We start from the raw sequence: 18720 nt of genomic DNA on the forward strand, positions 1-18720 counted from the left end.
ATTAAATTATACAACGATGAAAAACATTTTTGCTGTTAAATATTCAGTGTTGTACTGACTGAACGATTAAAACATTTGCGATTTTAATATCTTGAAAATTAGACATTTATTTTTGTTGCTTGTAACTTTAATTTTTAAGATATTTTACTGTGTATCTTGTTTGGTCTGGAAATACAGACTCTTTTCATTTGATCCAAACCACAGCAGCAAATGTGAAAGGTGCTGCATACAACGGTGTGAACCAAAAGGCCAAATTGAGGCTGACTCAAAGAGGGGATCTCTGTCTGGTGTGAAAACACCCTAATTGTCTTTGGTTCTCTTTGTAGAAAGACATTTGTGTTTTTCTAGTATGTCCTCATCCTCTGTCATATAAAGTCACCTATAGATCAGTGCAGTATTTGCAAGGACTGATGCAAATTTTGGAATATCCTTATTGGTCTGTATTAATGACAACTGATCCATCAGTCTAGATCTAATTATTGCCTATTTTTTCTGTTCTGGATCTTTTGTTTTTTCTAAAGCCAGTTTCTGGAGCACAGAAGCCATATGTGCCCGTTTTGAGACCTGGGAGGTAGATTGACATCCTGGGCTGGGTGTGATGGAGGCTATAAATAGAGTCTAACAGGAAGCAGCTGCAACCAGCCCTTCACCAGCAGACAGAAAGGCCAGTGAACTGTAGTTGGCGGTGCAGTTCAGCAGACACAGCTGAGGGAGCAGAGCCGCAGAAGGAGGAAGCATCTAATTCTGCTCCTTCAGACAGCCAGAGAATTCCACAGCGGCTCAGATTCTCAGAGAGAAGTTGGCGAGGTCAGACAAGCACAGCAAACCTCGGTCATGCTTTAATTCCAGACTCAAAACATTCACACCCTCGTGTTAACCAATCAGAATCCAGTTCTTTAGTATGTTTGAACAGGTTTACAAGATCATTCTCAGTAAAAGTTAATAAAACACTAATGTAGCATAAATACAGTTAATGTTAAACACAATATGTACTATAACAGCTATAATGTAAAATGTTAATTGCAGTCAAAATTCAAAACACTGGAGGAAAGCTTCTTTCCAGAAGTTTGTGCGGGTTGCCAGATCAAGCCAATATAGAGTCAAAACCTTGACATTTGTTCATGTTTCCTCAGCGGACAGTTTGGGAATGCCCATGCTTTTTGAAAGTTAAGGTGGTATCTTTTGAGCGAGTCTGAACACTGACCAACATGCTCATGGCAAGGCAACATGTCCCACAAGTCAGTGCTGTGTCCTGTTGCTTCCATAATTATCAATGCGATATACATATATGCAGTTCTGGAAAAAAATAAGAGACCACTTAATGATTTCCCTTGATTTTACCAAATTGAAAATAAGGAATATAATCAAGAGGAAGATGGATGATCACAAGCCATCAAACCAAGCTGAACTGCTTGACTTTTTGCACTAGGAGTAAAGGCATAACGTTTTCCAAAAGCAGTGTGTAAGACTGGTGGAGGAGAACATGATTCCAAGATGCAAGAAAACTGTGATTAAAAACCAGGGTTATTCCACCAAATATTGATTTCTGAACTTTATGAATATGAACTTCTTTTTTGCATATGTCTGAAAGCTCTGCATCTTTTCTTGTTCTTTCAGCCATTTCTCATTTTCTGCAAATAAATGCTCAAAATGACAATATTTTTATTTGGAATTTGGGAGGAATGCTGTCCGTAGTTTATAGAATAAAACAACAATGTTCATTTTACTCAAACATATACCTATAAATAGCAAAATCAGGGTCTCTTAATTATTTATTTTTCAATACCTCCTGAGAAAAAACTGGTTTCAAATAATATAAAAGATTGAATAATACATCAGGTATATTAAAACTTATTAAACTAGATACAGATAATCTTAAGTCCGTGGATTTTAAAGTGTCGGCCAATTATTGACCCAAACAGACATTATTCCAACAGCATTGTGCAGCCTCTGTGTTGAGGAGTCTAATGGTCTAAGGGAAGAAACTGTTGCAGAGCCTTAGTAGTGGAGGCTAGATGCTCTGGTATCTTCTGCCAGATGGAATCAGTGAGAGAAGTCTGTGTGAGGGGATAAGTGTAGCAGATGATCTTCTCCGATGTCTGCTTAGTTCACTGTCTGTGGTAGGGTCTTGTGATCTGTAAGATGTTGCAGTTTTCAAAGCAGACGGTAATTCAGCTGTTTAAGATGATCTCTACAGTGCTGTTGTAGGTCATGGTGAGGATGGGAGGTGGAAGGTGGGTGTTCCTCAGTTTCTGCAGGAAGTAGAGGCTCTGCTGGGTTTTCTTGTCTATTTAGTTGGTGCTGAGGGACCAGGTGAGGTTCTCTGCAATGTGAATACTAATGTGGTTGTGGTGTGTCAATAGAAAGAGCAAGAAACTGTTGTTGTGTTTGTCACTGACCTCTAGTTGACCCCTGAATGACTGAAACCGAAAGCCGTTAGATGTTCAGGCTGGAGTTTGATGGGTCTAATTGAAAAAGGATAATTCTTGCATTCTTAAGCATGAGGTCTGGTCTTGATTGAGTTGTTAAAGCCTAGGGAGGATGAATATATTAAGGATAGGGTCCGCCCTCTGGCCCAGAATAAAAGAATAACATTAAATTCATCAAAGAATCAGAGGATACGTTGGACGTGTCTGACGTGGCACGTGTTTCCTTTATCCTGCCCTAGATTTCAGCAGTGTGTTTGATTTTTAATGCAGGAGGGAAGCACTTGTCTTCCTGCCTTATGATGGCTGGCAATCTCTCTTTCATTCTTTCTTTCTTTCTTTCTCATTTCACCTCGTTTTTTTCTGTATAAATGTCATAGCAGTTGCTCATTTCTTCTTTACCTGTCAATATTTATGTTATTTCTTCTTTTTTCCTCCACAGTCCTCGTCTGCAGATCTCCGAAACGACTATTTAACGTCTACTCAAACGAATGGCATCTTCTCTAACAACAATTCCGATTCCAAGCCAAAAGCTGAGATCAGCGCTCTCCCTGGGACGGAGAAGATCAAGGTGAGATGGAACATGCGGTTAATGGTGACTAATACAGTACGACTGCCAAATATTTAATCAGGCAAAAGTTTTTGGAGGGAACATTGGGATTTTCACATGACCTTTAGTGGGGAGAAAAGCAGTGCTTCAATTATTGAAAGGCGTTTTTGTTTTACTGGGTTTTTCAATTCAATTTACAATTCAAGTTTTGGGCTGTACTTATTAACATATTTAAGATGTTTTAACTTTAAACATATGTCCTTTTATCAAGTAGACCAGTAACAATAACTGGATCTCAATAATATCTTGTCCCAGAAATAATTGCAATAAAGAATACATGATTGTTATTGGAGAACTATTAACATAGATGGAGTACAACCAAATTATTTGGCATTTCCAAAACAAAACCAACAGCAATACAATAAAATACAAAATAATAAAAATGTATAAAAAAGTGTATAAATATAAAATGTAAAATAAAAGGTATATAATATGTAAATCATCTGGATAAAATATAATAATATAAATGTGAGACACAGTTCTGAAAGATCATTATTTTATCCACATATTAAAGAAAAGCTGAAGGCTGTAGTCTAACAGAGGACCTATAAGTAGTTATTGTCGCTGTCCAATAAAAAAACAGTATCTCTCTTTTTTTTTTTTTTTTTTTGGTCAGTTTTCAGTTTACTACATAATTTAAACACACAGAAACTGTCCCTTACACTGTGTCAAAATGTATTGAATAGACTAATAGAAATAGTCCGGAATTAATTAAATAAACTCTCTTTACATAGACTTCCATTGTAAGTTTTTCTCTTTCCTGTGAAGGTGCTTTTTTGGAGTTACATGTTTTATTTTGGTTTTTTTTGCGACAATATATGAGTATAGATTATACAAATATACAAAAGCTGCTACGAGTAATTATAGATGGAGGATTCAGTGTTCTTTTAAGTGACAGGAACGCATGAATAAGCAGCCAGTGGTATGAAAATGTGTATTTAAAAAAAAAAAATGAGAGAGAAAAAAACATAGAATCTCATTAAACTTTTTACAGAGCAATGAACTTTTAATTGTTAAATATATTCAGATAATGCACCTGTAATTCCTGCTTACAATTTTTGATTATTAGAAGGTTTTCTGAACATTACAGTTAACATTCTTAGACCATTCAATCTGTCAAGTTTTCTTGATGTTCCTAGGACATTTTTAAATGTTCTGGTAATGTTGCTGCAATGTCAGTGTTTTATTTTTAGTTTAGGGAATGTAATGTTAATGCTTTTAACATTTTCGTAATGTTAGTATTCGTCTGGCTCAAAATGGTATGTGAGAATTTTCTAATAAAGCTGTTGTTAAAGTGTTCCTGAAACATTATTTCTGTAACTTTATGAGCTAACCCTCCTGGAACCTTTTAAAACATTTTAATAGTTTTCTCTGTTATCTGGGATATAATAATTTACATTTCCTAAATAAATAAAAAAATAAAATAAAACCAAAATAATACCAGCTGATTTTACAATAGGGGATTCTCCTTGCTAAATAAACACAATGGTCGATATTTACACCAGCAACAATTAAAGTCCATTAAGTTATGTACATATGTTATATAACTGATAATGATAATTACTGCAGTATTTTTATAACTTAAGGGCTAATTAATTATTGTCACAGACTAATCAGATAATTAATTGGATCTGAATCATATTCCTTAGTCTTATCTCATTTTTATCTGTACTGGAATAAGCTTTGTGTTGCTCATCACTAAAATTATATTTTACATGTTAATTAGTTTGATACAGAGCTAAAACAGAAATCTTAATTACTAATTTAATAAGCAGTGAATTACTGATTTTATAGCAGTGATGATGATGATTGAGATGAAGGACTGGATAATTAATGTGTAAAATATGCCTGTTTCCCTCCAGACAAGTGGCTACCTGAATCTACTGGCCAACTGCATCGATAACTTCACCCACGGCCTGGCGGTGGCAGGGAGCTTCCTAGTCAGCAGGAAGGTAGGAGAGAGCAGAGATTAGTCACACTGTGACACATTAGGACTCATTAGTACATACTGTGAGCTGCTAGAACAAATGAGGTCTTCTCTTCTAATTAAAAAGCCCCCCACCCATGTCGCTCCATTAACCGTACAGAGGCTGACAGCGGGGGGTTAAGTTCACAGTCCAGCTGCATCGGGTTGCGCTGTTGATTTATTGTTTCTTAAAATTGCTATTTTGTTTGTAACATTTTTTTTATCCTATAAGAAAATATTGCTATCTTGTTATATTGAAGTGTTTTTTTTTATATCCCCACAGAATTCATTTTTTAAAACGTTATTCAGCTCTATTCAAAAAAGGTGTGGTTATTGTAAAAGGGCTGCTTATGGGCGGGACCAATAACAGACCGTCAGCTCCGCTCCGCCCCGCTCTGCAGTCTGTGACCTCGAGGCAGCCCTCAGGGGTGGGGTTATTCAAATGAGTAGGCTGCTCTCCACAGTCTTTCTCCCTCCTCTAGTCTCTACTGCGCAGAATCGGGTGTCAGGATCGCCAACATGGCGGAAGATTTTGGCTTCATTTTCATTGAATGAATGGGAACGGAGACACAGCGTCCATCTTTTTTTACAGTCTCTGGTTTACATGTAATGACTGGTGTCAGATTTTGCTAGATAGCAATGTTTTACTCCGTTGTTAGATCCCACTGTTATGGTTGTATAAAAAAGGCAATTCTCATTTATGCCGATTTTATAAATGATTGTGTGTTTTATACTAAAACATTTCTTACCTAATTGCAATAAATCACCTTGCTCACAGTTTACACAATATTCTGCCACGATAGTTTTTGTTTTTTTCTCTCAATAGATGATATATTGTCCCAGGATTTAGTATGAAGAACAGTTTCATATCATATATAAATATTTCATTGGGAACATGCTGTGAAGGACCACTGCTCTTTCCTTGGCTTTATGTGGTTTTGGTTTGTCTTGCATTAGAACAGAAGTTACAGTTGTTGTGCATCAACTCACTAAACAGTATGAAAGACTACAGCAGCAGCAAAACTCTAAATGCCCTGGGCCTTGGAGAATTTCAGATCATTAACAGGAATCAACACAAATTCTGTATGTTTAAAAATGGGTATAAAAACTGTACAAAAGGTTTGGAGTTTTTTAAAAAATATTATTATTATACATTATGTTTTTGACAAATGCAACTTTATTTCAATTTTTGTTTTATATTTTCTGTTACAATTAGAGTTAGGATTTTCAGTATTATTTTGTATATATGCTTTGTATGTAATCCTTAAATAGTCATGTAATATCAGGTTGAAATTGACAAAAAAGGCCTGCCACTTGAGGGATTAAATACGAATATACAAGGTAATGCAGCGGACAATATTATTGTTACATTTTTGTTAATACACAGCCCTAGTTTCCCCATAGTTTACCCAGTCATATCACTAAACCACATACCAGTCCTCTCAATGTCTGCAAGGTTGTGCTGCATAATTCAGCTGCTGGTGTTCTGCACTGAGTGTTGGGATGCTTTATAGTGAATAATGCAGAGTGGCTGCTGGGTCTGCATACACACTGTCAGATTTTCTGATCCGCCAGGGTTGTGTGTGTGTGCATGTGCAGGTTTGGCCTTCCTTTACTGATGTTTCTATTAGACTGGGGGAATGTATTCTTCTGCTGGGTATGGAGGGTTTGATTTGCAGCTCATATTACCTGTCTTGCAGCACCTAGAAAACTGTGTATATGGTAATTTCTGGTGAAGTATGGTACACTTATTGTTCATCTTATCAGCTCTACTGAGCGTAAAGGAGCATTATGTAGTTCTATAATTAGTTATTTAGTCCCTGTTGTTTAATTGCCAGGACACAGAACTAATAGTCATTAACTAGATATTAAAATTAACTTATGACCTATTGAGTGATCTTTTTAGGTAGCAGGGGACACACTTCATTCATTCATTCATCTATTCATTCATTCATTCCTTTTTTTCATTTATTCCTTTATCCCATCCTTCATCCTTTCCTTCATTCCTTCCTTTAATTCCTTCATTCTTTCTTTCCTTCCTTTCTTCATTACTTCCTTTATCCCTCCCTTCATTCCTTCATTCTTTTCTTTTTTAATTCAAGAATTCATTCCTTCATTTTTTTCTTCCTTCGATCATCAATTCTCTCATTCATTCCTTCCTTCAGTCTTTCATTAATTGCGTCATTTCTTAATTCATTCCTTTATTTTTTCCATCTTTCATTCGTTCTTTCTTTTCATCATTAATTCCTTGATTCCTTCCTCTTTTCATTCCTTCATTCTTTTCTTCCTTCATTCATTCAGTCATTTCTTAATTAATTCCTTTATTCCTTCCATCTTTCCTTCAATAATTACTTTATTAATTTAGTCATTAATTCCTTTCTTTGTTACTTCCTATATCCCTCCCTTCGTTCCTTCCTTTAATTCCTTTGTTCTTTATTTTCTTCATTAATTCCTTAATTCCTTCCTCTTTTCAATCCTTCATTCTTTTCTTCCTTCATTCAATTATCCCTTCCTTTATCCCTCCCTTCGTTCCTTCCTTTAGTTCCTTCGTTCTTTCTTTTCTTCATGAATTCCTTGATTCCTTCCTCTTTTCATTCCTTCATTCAATAATTCATTCCTTCCTACCTTTCTTCATTCCTTCATCTTCCTTCGTTCATCAATTCTCTCCTTCATTCATTCCTTCCTTCAGTCTTTCATTCATTGCGTCATTTCTTAATTAATTCCTTTATTCCTTCCATCTTTCCTTCAATAATTCCTTTATTAATTTAGTCATTGATTCCTTCCTTCGTTCCTTCCTTTAAGACTAGAGTAATGTACAGAAATATAAAAGATGTATTATATCAAACAGCAGGACTTACTCAATCTAGCCAGTATTAGCTAGAAATTCTAAAATCTATAATGTTATGATAAATGCATTTAGACCACATCATTCAGCACTGTATAAAAACCTGAACTGGTAATAAATGCAGAAAATGCTCTGTAGCTTTCATGCTGGTTGCTCACGTGTTTTGTGTCTTGCGATGTGATTCTGGAATTGCCCGTGTGTTAACAGTACGGGGTGCTAAGTGTGTTCTGTACCCACTGGTGGTGTATGCAGTGCTGGCCATGTTCCCACTATTGCTGGATGCAGCACATTTTTATTGTGTTTCTGAATATTGAATGTTTTGGTAGTGGAGGAATTGTCTTTCTCTGCTTATAGGAGATTAGAGGGAAGGAGATTACTGTAAACGGGTGCTGTGTTTTGCATATTATTATACTGTGTAGTATTAATAGGATGGCAGCATTTGTGCTGTACTGAAGTAGGAGAGGTCCAGGTGGAGAAGCATAAGGCTCTCAGCATGTCTGCTGTGGGAGAACATGAGAGGAAATAAGCTGGGTGCAGCACGATCGGAGACATACACACATTTACACACAGGAACGGACGATCTGTTTATTATGTCCTGACACTGTCGTACCTTCATATTACTTTTCAGTTATAGAAATATTATCAGTATTTAAAGTCTTAAACAACAGTTTTGGCACATCTGATCTATTGACTAATGAATGATCTAATGAATTTGGCTTGTGTGTCTCATAACTATCTACAAATTAATCCATGCATTTTTTTATATGCATTTACTATTGACATATTCACTATTGGACAGAGTACAGTCAATATAAATACCCTATTAAAATCAACCTCAGTTCTAACTTCTGCTATTACAAGTATAAGTATGTTAAATGGCCACATGAGTGAAATTGTGCTTGTAATAATGTAGTTATGAATGTAAAAAGTGATATTAGATTTTATATTAATTTCTGCTTCTCCCGTTTCATTTATTGAGATATACACAAAAATATGGCTCAAATCTAATATAATATTAGATTATAAAAGGTCATAAATTATTTATTCTTACAATGTAAAATACACATCAGATAATGAAAGGAAGACATTTTGATATTGCATTAAATATATTCAGTCATTTATAACTGATTATAAAAAGAGCATTTTGGATCAGTTGTTGCCAGAGTCTCTCAGAAGCAAAGATGGGCTGAGGTTCACCAGTCTGCAAAAAAATGATTAAAAATTGTAGAACGATTGAAGAAAAGTTATTTAACACTAAATTGACAATTTTATGTATTCCTGCATCTACAGTACATAATATCACCAAAATATACAGATAATCTGCAGGAAAGTTTTATACTGGTGATCTTCAGGCCCTCAGGTGGCCCAATGTTAATAGGCCTTACTATGCTTTCTCTAAGCCAAAACTCATTTAAAATGAACTGAGGCAAAATGGAAAACTGTTCTGTAATCAAAATGAATAAAAATAATTACATTATGTAAGTAGATTGAGGGATATTTTAACCCCCACAATGAGCCCAGATTCATTTCTGAATATTGATACCAAGTTTGAAATTGAATCTGACAAGTTTCTTTTTTTTTTTTTTTTTTTTTTTCCCGGATGTAGTACAAATAACAATTTCAATGGTTAAATGTTTGGCACAGAGCTGTAGAAGCTAAGAATCCACTTTTAATGGAGCTAGTTTTATCTCCAGAACTACCCCAGCACTCCTACATTCTATAAATGAGGTCAGATTAACAAACACTGATTTACACACTCTCCTGTTTTGCTTTCTGAATGTTCAGTAGATGCAATTTAGGGACTTTATGAAATAAAATGACTGAGGTAAAGTTGGTACAAGTTCCTTACAGCCTCGGGTTAATTTAACAGCTTGGGTTACTTTAATGTGCTTTATTACTCAAATGTGTATACCGTGTGTAATGGGTTTCACACTGATTAATGTAATTAAAAAATTATGCTTTTTTTTCAATTAATCTCCAATTATTAATAAATCTGTCATAATAATAAAAACGCATCAAATGCATAAATTCTGTGTAAAAGACACATGATTTATTATGTAATCAGAAAAATGAACTTTAAACTATTAAAGATCAATGCTGTGATTGCGCAAAGCATAATATCCTGATATTCTGATATGTTTTTTTTTTTTTTTTTTAATACTCCTCCTAACCAGAAAGACTTGTTAAACCCTGTTTCTGCTCATGTCAGTGTGAAGGCTGTGTGTGTATCTGAGAGCTCATGAGGGCTTCTTGTCTTCTTGCTGTGACAGGTGGGCTTTCTGACAACCTTTGCAATCCTGCTGCACGAGATCCCCCATGAGGTGAGTCTTTGTGTCTCTCTGACTTTCTGTCTTGCTCCTCGTCTCTAAATGTATTTGACGTGTGTCTAGTAGAGATTCACTGAAATTATAAAAATTGACAGAAAACGCTTGTTTTTTGCGTTTTTATCCCTTTTAAATATGTTACATGGCCTTAACTTATTTGTGTTTTGCTTTTTAAAGAAAGGCCATTACAAAACTGCCTTTTTAAAAGTGCTTTTAGCTACCTCAGAAGTCACTGGTTAGTCTTAAATTTACCTCAGCAGTGCTACTCAAGTCAACACGTCAGGGGAAATTTACCTAAAAAATAATGCAACTGGTCCTTTTTTGAGCGAACAAATGTTAAGATTAAGTTATCTGGTGTATCGTTACCATCTGAGCCCTGTGCAGCTCATACCTTTCAGTAAGAAAAGTTTGTTAAGTGGTAGTAAACTGATAGCAATCATTACAAGTAAGGCTAAATGTTTAGTTTGAGTAGAGTGTAAAAATGAACTTGAATCATCTGTCATTTTTCTACTGTCTTTTGGGCACTTTTAACAGCAGTGCTTGGACACTGACAGTGATTTGGGGTGAAATGTGGGCCTGCCAACACTAGTGCTAATAATACACTAAATAAAAATAGAGGAAACACTGTAATATACAGCTCTGGAAAGAAATAAGAGACCACTTCAGTTTCTGAATCAGTTTCTTTGAGTTTGCTATTTATAGATTTATGTTTGAGTAAAATGAGCATTGTTGTTTTATTCTATAAACTACAGACAACATTTCTTCCCAATTCCAAATAAAAAATAGTTATTTTTACACACACAGTCTTACACACTGCTTTTGGATAACTTTATGCCACTTCTGGTGCGAAAATTCAAGCAGTTCAGTTTGGTTTGAAGGCTTGTGATCATCCATCTTCCTCTTGATTATATTTCAGAGGTTTTTAATTGTTGATGAGTTTATGATGCCCACTTATTCGAGTGGTCTCTCATATTTTTTTCCAGAGCTGTTTATGCTTAGATGAGGCAGAAGTGGCTCAGCGGTCAGAGCTTGTATTGTGTCTAGTAATGAAAGGTTAATAGCATTAAAACAGTATGAGTTACTCTTCAGGGCAGTGCACCACTTTATTACAGATCATCAATATTAATTTTTATAGGCAGTTACTCCAGCAGCAGTGTTGCTTACTTGGATGTGTGGAAGAGGCTGCCAGGCCTTGACTTTGTAGGATTATAAATGCAGTGTGTGCTTTGATGTTCCTCGCAGACATTGCTAAGCAGATGAAAAGCAGCTTCCAGTCAGAGCATTAGGAGCTGAATAATGAGTGTGTGCATGATTGTGTGTTTTGTAAAGGTGGGAGATTTTGCCATTCTGCTGCGCGCTGGATTCGATCGCTGGAGCGCAGCCCGCATGCAGCTGTCAACAGCTCTCGGTGGAGTTCTGGGGGCATGCTTTGCCCTTTCAGCTCAGTCACAGCAAGGGGCAGGTGATGACCACACTCATCATACATACTGAAATGATGAATCTTGTATTGCTTGTTTACAAATTTGCGTTTAAGAAGAATGGCTATTTTGTTATATATAAAAGTAGTAGAAGTTCCTTTGATGGATGTAAAAGTGACTTAACCCCAGTCATGCAGCTTTGCCATCAAGCTGCCGGCGCTCAGAGGGAGAAAAATTGGCCCTGCTCCCCATATGGTGGGTAGATGGCGCTCTCTCCCTACATCACTCCTAGGGTGATGTCTGCAGCACAGGGCATCTGTGAGCTAATGTATCAGAACCGAGCCGCTGTGCTTTCCTCCGAGCACGCTGTGATGCTGCTTGGCAATGATGCATCAGCAGCAGCTCGAAAAGAAGCGGTGGCTGACTTCACATGTATCGGAGGAGGCATGTGTTAGTCGTCTCCCTCCTGGTGTGTTGGAGCATCACTAGTGATAGGGGGAGTCCTAAGGTGTGGGTTGGGTAATTGGCCATGTAAATTGGAGAGAAAATGGGGAAAAAATAGAAATAAAAAAAATTATAAAAAATGTCTTCACCAAAGAATCTCAAAGTATTATTGATCTGAAGGTTCGTAAGTTTGGCTTCTTAAATGCGATGTCTGTAAGAAAACCTTTTACAGGATGTAAAAGTAAGAAGTGAGAATTTCCCAATTGCTCAGTAACTTCATTCTCCAATATCGTTCTAAGATTTGTCTTAAATTCATTGTTGGAAAAATCCCAACGAAAAGCCTCAGATTGATGATTTTTGAAGAATGAGGCCCATTTGTATGAACATCTTGGTGTTTATTTTAGAATGAGCATAGATTCTATGGGATGTCTCCAGTTTAGGTGTTTTCGGCAGAGAGAACACGTTTCTGACATTTGACATGTCTCCTTTTTGATCTTCCTTCTTGAAGAGAATGCAACAGCCTGGATCCTTCCCTTCAGCTCTGGAGGCTTTCTGTACATCGCCTTGGTTAATGTGGTGCCTGACTTGTTGGAGGAGAAAAATCCAAGGTATCAGATTTTTCTAAATTCTTTTTAATGTAAATTAAAGCAGTTCAAGCTTTGAGTTTTTTAGTTTGCTTTGTGATTTGAGTTCTCCATATTGCTTCCATTGTGTTCCTGAGTGAGGAGAAAACAAAATGTCCTAATAAATGGCATCAGTGTGCTTCTGTGATCATCTCTGCAAAACCGAATATAGTTCAAATAAATACATTTTAAAAACAATGTGGTCCAGTAGGTTCCAGAATTTTTTTACAGGCATTTTCTGTCCATGTCACACATATTTCTGACTGCTTTAGCTGGTTTTCTGAGCAACCTTAACACTACTAATGGTGCTGATACAAGAGCTACTACACATGTGGAGACTCTGGCTTGGTTTGCCCGTTAATGCATCAATCGGCGAAATCAACCCTGAGTGTTCCAGTAATTCAGAGCGATATTAGTTAGCAGTTTGTCCCACGTAGCTTGTTTTTAACAGTAAACATGCAGGCTACATTCCGATACAGTCCTCTAAACAGCAAAAGAGCTATCCCTTAGTGCAATCGGTGGCTAATGCTAATGCTGCTCCAGCAGTGCTAGTCAGGGTTAGCAGCGGGCTACAGTCCAATAATACTCACCTCTGAAAGAGCTAGTGCTTAGCGCGTATAGCGGCTAATGCTAATACTGCTCCAGTCTTGATGCTGGAGAACTAAACTGAAACTCATTTATAACGCTGTACTTCAGCGGAGTGACTTTACTGCTGCTTAATACCTGACTGATAAAATTCCTAAATAAGTTCCTTATAGTGTGAAAAATAATGTATATACAGGGGTTGGACAATGAAATTGAAACACCTGTTATTTTAGTGTGGGAGGTTTAATGGCTAAATCTTCATTAATTGCACATTGCACCAGTAAGAGCAGAGTGTGAAGGTTCAGTTAGCAGGGTAAGAGCACAGTTTTACTCAAAATATTGCAATGCACACAACATTATGGGTGACATACCAGAGTTCAAAGGTTCTTTGTGATGTATCAAGAGCCACGGTATCCAGGGTAATGTCAGCATACCACCAAGAAGGACCAACCATATCCAACAGGATTAACTGTGTATGCTGTAAGAGGAAGCTGTCTGAAGGGGATGTTCGGGTGCTAACCCGTATTGTATGCAAAAAACATAAAACCACGGCTGATCAAATCACGGCAGAATTCAATGTGCACCTCAACTCTTCATTGTCCAACCACTGTATTTCCAGTATAAAAGGAAAATGTTGTGTCCTTAGTGTGCCAACACAACACTGAAATGTATATACCTCATATATTATATACCTCATCTTGAAGCCAATATATCCTAGAATTACGTCTTATTGTATTTATATGTATAACATATATTTTCTTTTGATCTCCTCTTAGGCATTCTTTGCTGCAGATCCTGTTACTCTTCTGTGGAGTTGGAGTCATGGCCCTGCTCTCTATGGTAGCAGACTGAACAGAAGAGTGCTGCTCTTACCTTTTTGGACTTTCTGAAAGGAAGATCACCATCTATTAGGATCTACTAAGCCAGGAGGACTGATAGGCAGTGCACTCACTCCATTGTTTAAGCTTTAAAAACTGAGAGACTGAATTTAAGACTGAACCCAAAGGGACAATCAGGTTGGTTTGTTTGTATGTGTGTATATATATATAAGTATTTTTGTGTGTGAGAGAATGTGTGTATGTGTGTCTTATGTACATATTTCCTTCCCTGTTCTTGTTTTGGACCTATAAATACGCACTTTGAAACAACATTGTAGGTAGCAGCAAGTAGTGCCAGTTCAAATGGTGCAAAATGACTGTGTTAATAGACTTTTGTATTCTGAGCTAGACAGACAGTGCATCCACTTTATTCACTAGTTTGTGGCTTTTTTCTATAGAAAGCATGTTAATAATCAGCATTCTTCTTTTTAAAAGTGAGAAATTGACCTTTTAGAGTCTTTATTAGAATCTGCACACTGATGGACAATGAAGAAGCATCTGCATAAACATGCTAACGGTTATGTGGAGGCTGTGTACATAAATCAACCAAGTATTTAGCTGAAAACTAATGTATGGGATTAGGAGTTTAGGAAGACCCTTTTAGGAGTTTATGAGACCTATAGATCTGGGGTTTCCAACCCTGTCCTACAGACTTTCCACCCACTAATCAATTAATCAGTAAATCCCACCTGAACTAATGATCACCAAAATCTACTTGCTTCCTCCAGGTGAGCTTGATTAATTGAATGTAATTAGATTTGGATTTGTTTCTCGATTCAGAGTGATCAGTACTTGGATTTGAGTGTCCAGACATGGGTTGCTGTGGTACTGAGGTCTGAGTCAGTAGCTAACTTTAGCTGCTGTTCTTGAGCTATGTTCAGACTTCCAGCCCAGATTTTGATAGTCATATAGTCAGAAACCGCAAACCACATTTTTCGAGGTGGTTCAAATAACAAAAAAAAATTGGCAGATTTGTTTCAGACTGGATGCTCTGTACGCTCAAAACCAAGAAGAGCACCAAAGGCTTATCCATGTAGATACAATTGTGATGACCAGAAAGGCAAATCCGATCTGATCACTTTTGCAAATAACAGTGTGGACAGTCATCTCAGCAGATTTGAATTGATGTATTTTCTGTGTGAACATCGCCTCAAATCCCCACATTTCAAATACTTTTGATTGAGTTGATTAGGTAATTATTTGTTGCATTGTAAGTGATGCAGAAAACACTTTGAAATAATTAAATTTTTAAATGGCCCAAGCATTTAGATTGAGACGCATCTGTACAAATCTAATTTATAATCACATTTCAAACCCCCACCAAATGTGGTTCGGATCAGATTGGCAAAAAATGGATTTTATATGGTTTCTGGCTGTCCAGACTATCAAAAATCAACCTGGATTCAATCTAGATATGCTAACAAATATATATTTTTAAAATTTGTATTAACAGTCTGAATAAAGCATTTGAGTGGAAGCATGGTCATTATTCGTTGCAATGTAAGTGATGGCCAAAGAATCCAAACTGAGATGCAAATCGGTACACATTTAAAATTACATTTCAAACAACCACTAAATGTGATTTGGATCAGATTGGAAAATACATTTTATGTGGTTTCTGGCTGTCCAGACTATCAAATCTGAATTCAATCTAGATATGCCAAAATATATATTTTTTCAATTTGTATTGGCAATCTGAATAAAGCCTTTGATTAGGAGGATGGAGGAGTAATCTGAAGGACAGTAGCTCTTCAGGAGCATGGTTGGTGACCCCTGCCTTAGATAGACCATTGCATTGTGATAACTTGCCCAGAAATGCATCCTTGAATCATGTGGTTGGAGAAACTACTACACATTTCCTGTAGCTACAGTTCCTACAAAAAGAAAACAAATTATGGGCAGAACATGTACAGAGTTAGAAGTGCACGGATTGTAGCCTGGATCTTCTGGTAGTTCACTGCTTGTAATGGTACTATAGAAGGCAGGATCAGAGTGGTCCAGACTGTTTGGCTTCATATCGTCATCTGACCTCTTTAATTCTCTCTATATTTCTCTCTCTCTGATTTTTAATGAAATCAAGTCAGGATGCACTGAATATTTGGCAACACAGATTATTTGGCCGAGAAATTATTTGCATAAAAAAACATGATTTTTTTTTTTTTTTTTTTGGTGTTTGGTGTTCAGCCAACAATTTTAGGATGTTATCTACATTAAATATGAATAATATATATATATTTTTTTTATTTTAGTTTTGTATTTGCTTTTTCTTTTTAAAAGGCAGAACCAAAAAAATGCATCTAGGCTAATTAACTGAAACAAGTGGCAAATTTTAATGTAAATCTGTGGAAAAACTACATTTTCGTTCAATATTTGCTTATCATATTTTATCAAAATGTTTTTGTTTAAAAATAATAAAATTTCAGTGCATCCATAAAGTCAGGTATTCATAGAAAGACCTACGGTCAAGCACACAAACGCACATACACATTTCACCAGAGGCAAACTCTACCTATAGGCTCATTATCCGGAGCATGAAGCCCCATTTCATGTTCTTAACAGGTGCTCTATTGATTTTCTATTCTAGTGTTATTCCACTACCTTCAGTCCTGCATCATTTTAAACCAATCCTGCTGCTTGTTATATTACAGTGACATGTCATGATTTTTTTTTTTTTTTTTTTGGTAATGTTGTGCTCTAATGGTTATCCACTACACCACTGCTCTTAGCTCTATACAGACGAGTGAGTGCATTTAGCTTTAGCTTCATTTTTGCTTGTGCATTACCAGCTTTATTCTTCCTGTTGTGGCCTTTTTTACTTCACTATGTCTTATCTAACACACAGACAGGGCAAGGCTCCCACTGAAAACTGCTTCATATAGAGACTGACAATCACCCACACCCCTCTCCACCCAAAGACATGGCCTTCAGCTAAAGCCAGGCACCGTATCGTACCATCTCGCAAAAGTAATAACCAATGGGAGGAGTCTGCGCACCAGATAACGAAGCATTGTTACTGAAATAAATGAATGTTTTGAAGATGTCGGTCAGCAGGTCAAAGCAATTTGCTTAAATGTGTACATATATATATATTTTTAAAAGAGAGATATTTATTATGTATGGAAAGGTCATGTTTGAGTCATGTATGAAAAAGGAACGTTTACTTTTTGAAATTTTAGGACACTCCCAATGTTATTAAAGAAAAAGTTGAAATGTTTGTATTTTTATTTGATAATATACTTTGCCAAATAAATAATGAAAATAATCGTTTGTTTGTTTGTTTCTGTGATTATTATTATTATTATTAAATAATCTACAGTATGATTTCAAAAGTTTGGACACACATTCTCATTCAACTTTTATTGTATCATGTTGGAAAATTAAGTGTTAAACAAGCCAAAATTAATTTAGGGGAGCTCTTATCTGGACTGGTTTCTGAGGCTGGAAACTCTGATGAACTTATTCTGTAGCACCCATATAGCAATGTACTAGTCACAGCATAACAACTTGTAACTGTCAGAGTGACATGTTAATTAGAATGTTTATGCTCATTAATCATTATAAATTTATTGTTGTTGAATTTAATATGGTTGTTAAAAGGGCTAAAAATCAACACGAAAAGTGTCTAAAAATGTGTTTATTAATTTACGTCTCTAAAATAATATTTGGTTAAAAAAAAGAAAAGTGTTGCTTTACTGTGGAGGGTAATGAGTCATGTAACACAAGTTAGTTAGGCGGGAAACTGAGGAATTGTGGGTCAGAACTAACTTGGCAGCAGAGAGAGAACAACCACCATAGCTAACTCGGTAAATTATATATATATTAGGGGTGTGACGATGTCTCGTGGGGAAAAAAAACAGTTTATTGTGTACTTTTTAAGACTGATCTGGCAACACAGTAGCGATATCAGTGAGAGCAGCTCTCAGCAGAAGAGGAAAATTTGAGTATTTGTATAGAAGAAGCTTCTGCTACTTTTAAGTTGTATGTCTGGCTGCATTTTGGCTCCAGTGGAAACAATAAACAGTAACAGAGTGACCAACAAGACACAAACCATATATAAATACTGTAAGTAAATCCTACACGTGACTGTTTCATAGACAGCTGTACTAATCCCTTAGCTCTGTACTGTATTTAAAAACATGTTCTGTCTCTGTTTGCACTTCAAGCAAAGTCTTAATATGACTGGTTATGGTTATGAATAGTTAAATTACAAGAGATTTAGGAGAAAAAAAAACAAAAACCATAGTCTTAATATGACTGGTTGTGGTTTGCGCTTATTGTTTGCACTATATAAGACCTAGAAAAGTTTTATTTTTATGTTTTATTCTTATTCTTATTTCTATTTCTTATAAAATCAATGTGAGAGAGAAACCAGTCTGTTAAGTTTGCGTTATATGATTTTGTCAAATAAAACTCTAGTTTTCACAATGAAACTCATTTTTCATTTTTGAAGTTTAATTTAAAATGTTTTTTTTTTTTAAATCTCGTCTCGTTCTCGTGAACCCAGTATTGTGTCTCGCCTCGTCTCTTGATATTAGTGTCTCGTCACACCCCTAATGTATGTGTATATATATATATATATATATATATATATATATATATAT

The 18720-nt window shown here is 36.0% G+C and overlaps 1 protein-coding gene across 5 annotated transcripts in view; it reads left to right on the top strand.

The window, feature by feature from the left end:
- Window positions 1-17386, top strand: part of slc39a13 (solute carrier family 39 member 13) — a 32483-nt gene extending 15097 nt beyond the window's left edge. For 4 of the 5 annotated variants that reach the window (XM_007246903.4, XM_007246904.4, XM_022667064.2 and 1 more), the window contains exons 5-10: window positions 2869-2997; window positions 4899-4988; window positions 10118-10168; window positions 11501-11633; window positions 12542-12641; window positions 14018-17386. In XM_007246903.4, coding sequence (XP_007246965.3) covers window positions 2869-2997; window positions 4899-4988; window positions 10118-10168; window positions 11501-11633; window positions 12542-12641; window positions 14018-14093 — 579 coding nt within the window. In that variant the 3' untranslated portion in view covers window positions 14094-17386. The remainder of the gene's footprint in view (window positions 1-2868; window positions 2998-4898; window positions 4989-10117; window positions 10169-11500; window positions 11634-12541; window positions 12642-14017) is intronic. The other variant, XM_049471234.1, reaches the window with a different exon arrangement.
- The last annotated feature ends 1334 nt before the right edge of the window (window positions 17387-18720 follow it).

This window comes from Astyanax mexicanus, chromosome 23 (genome assembly GCF_023375975.1).
Source record: "Astyanax mexicanus isolate ESR-SI-001 chromosome 23, AstMex3_surface, whole genome shotgun sequence".
Taxonomy (NCBI): domain Eukaryota; kingdom Metazoa; phylum Chordata; class Actinopteri; order Characiformes; family Acestrorhamphidae; genus Astyanax; species Astyanax mexicanus.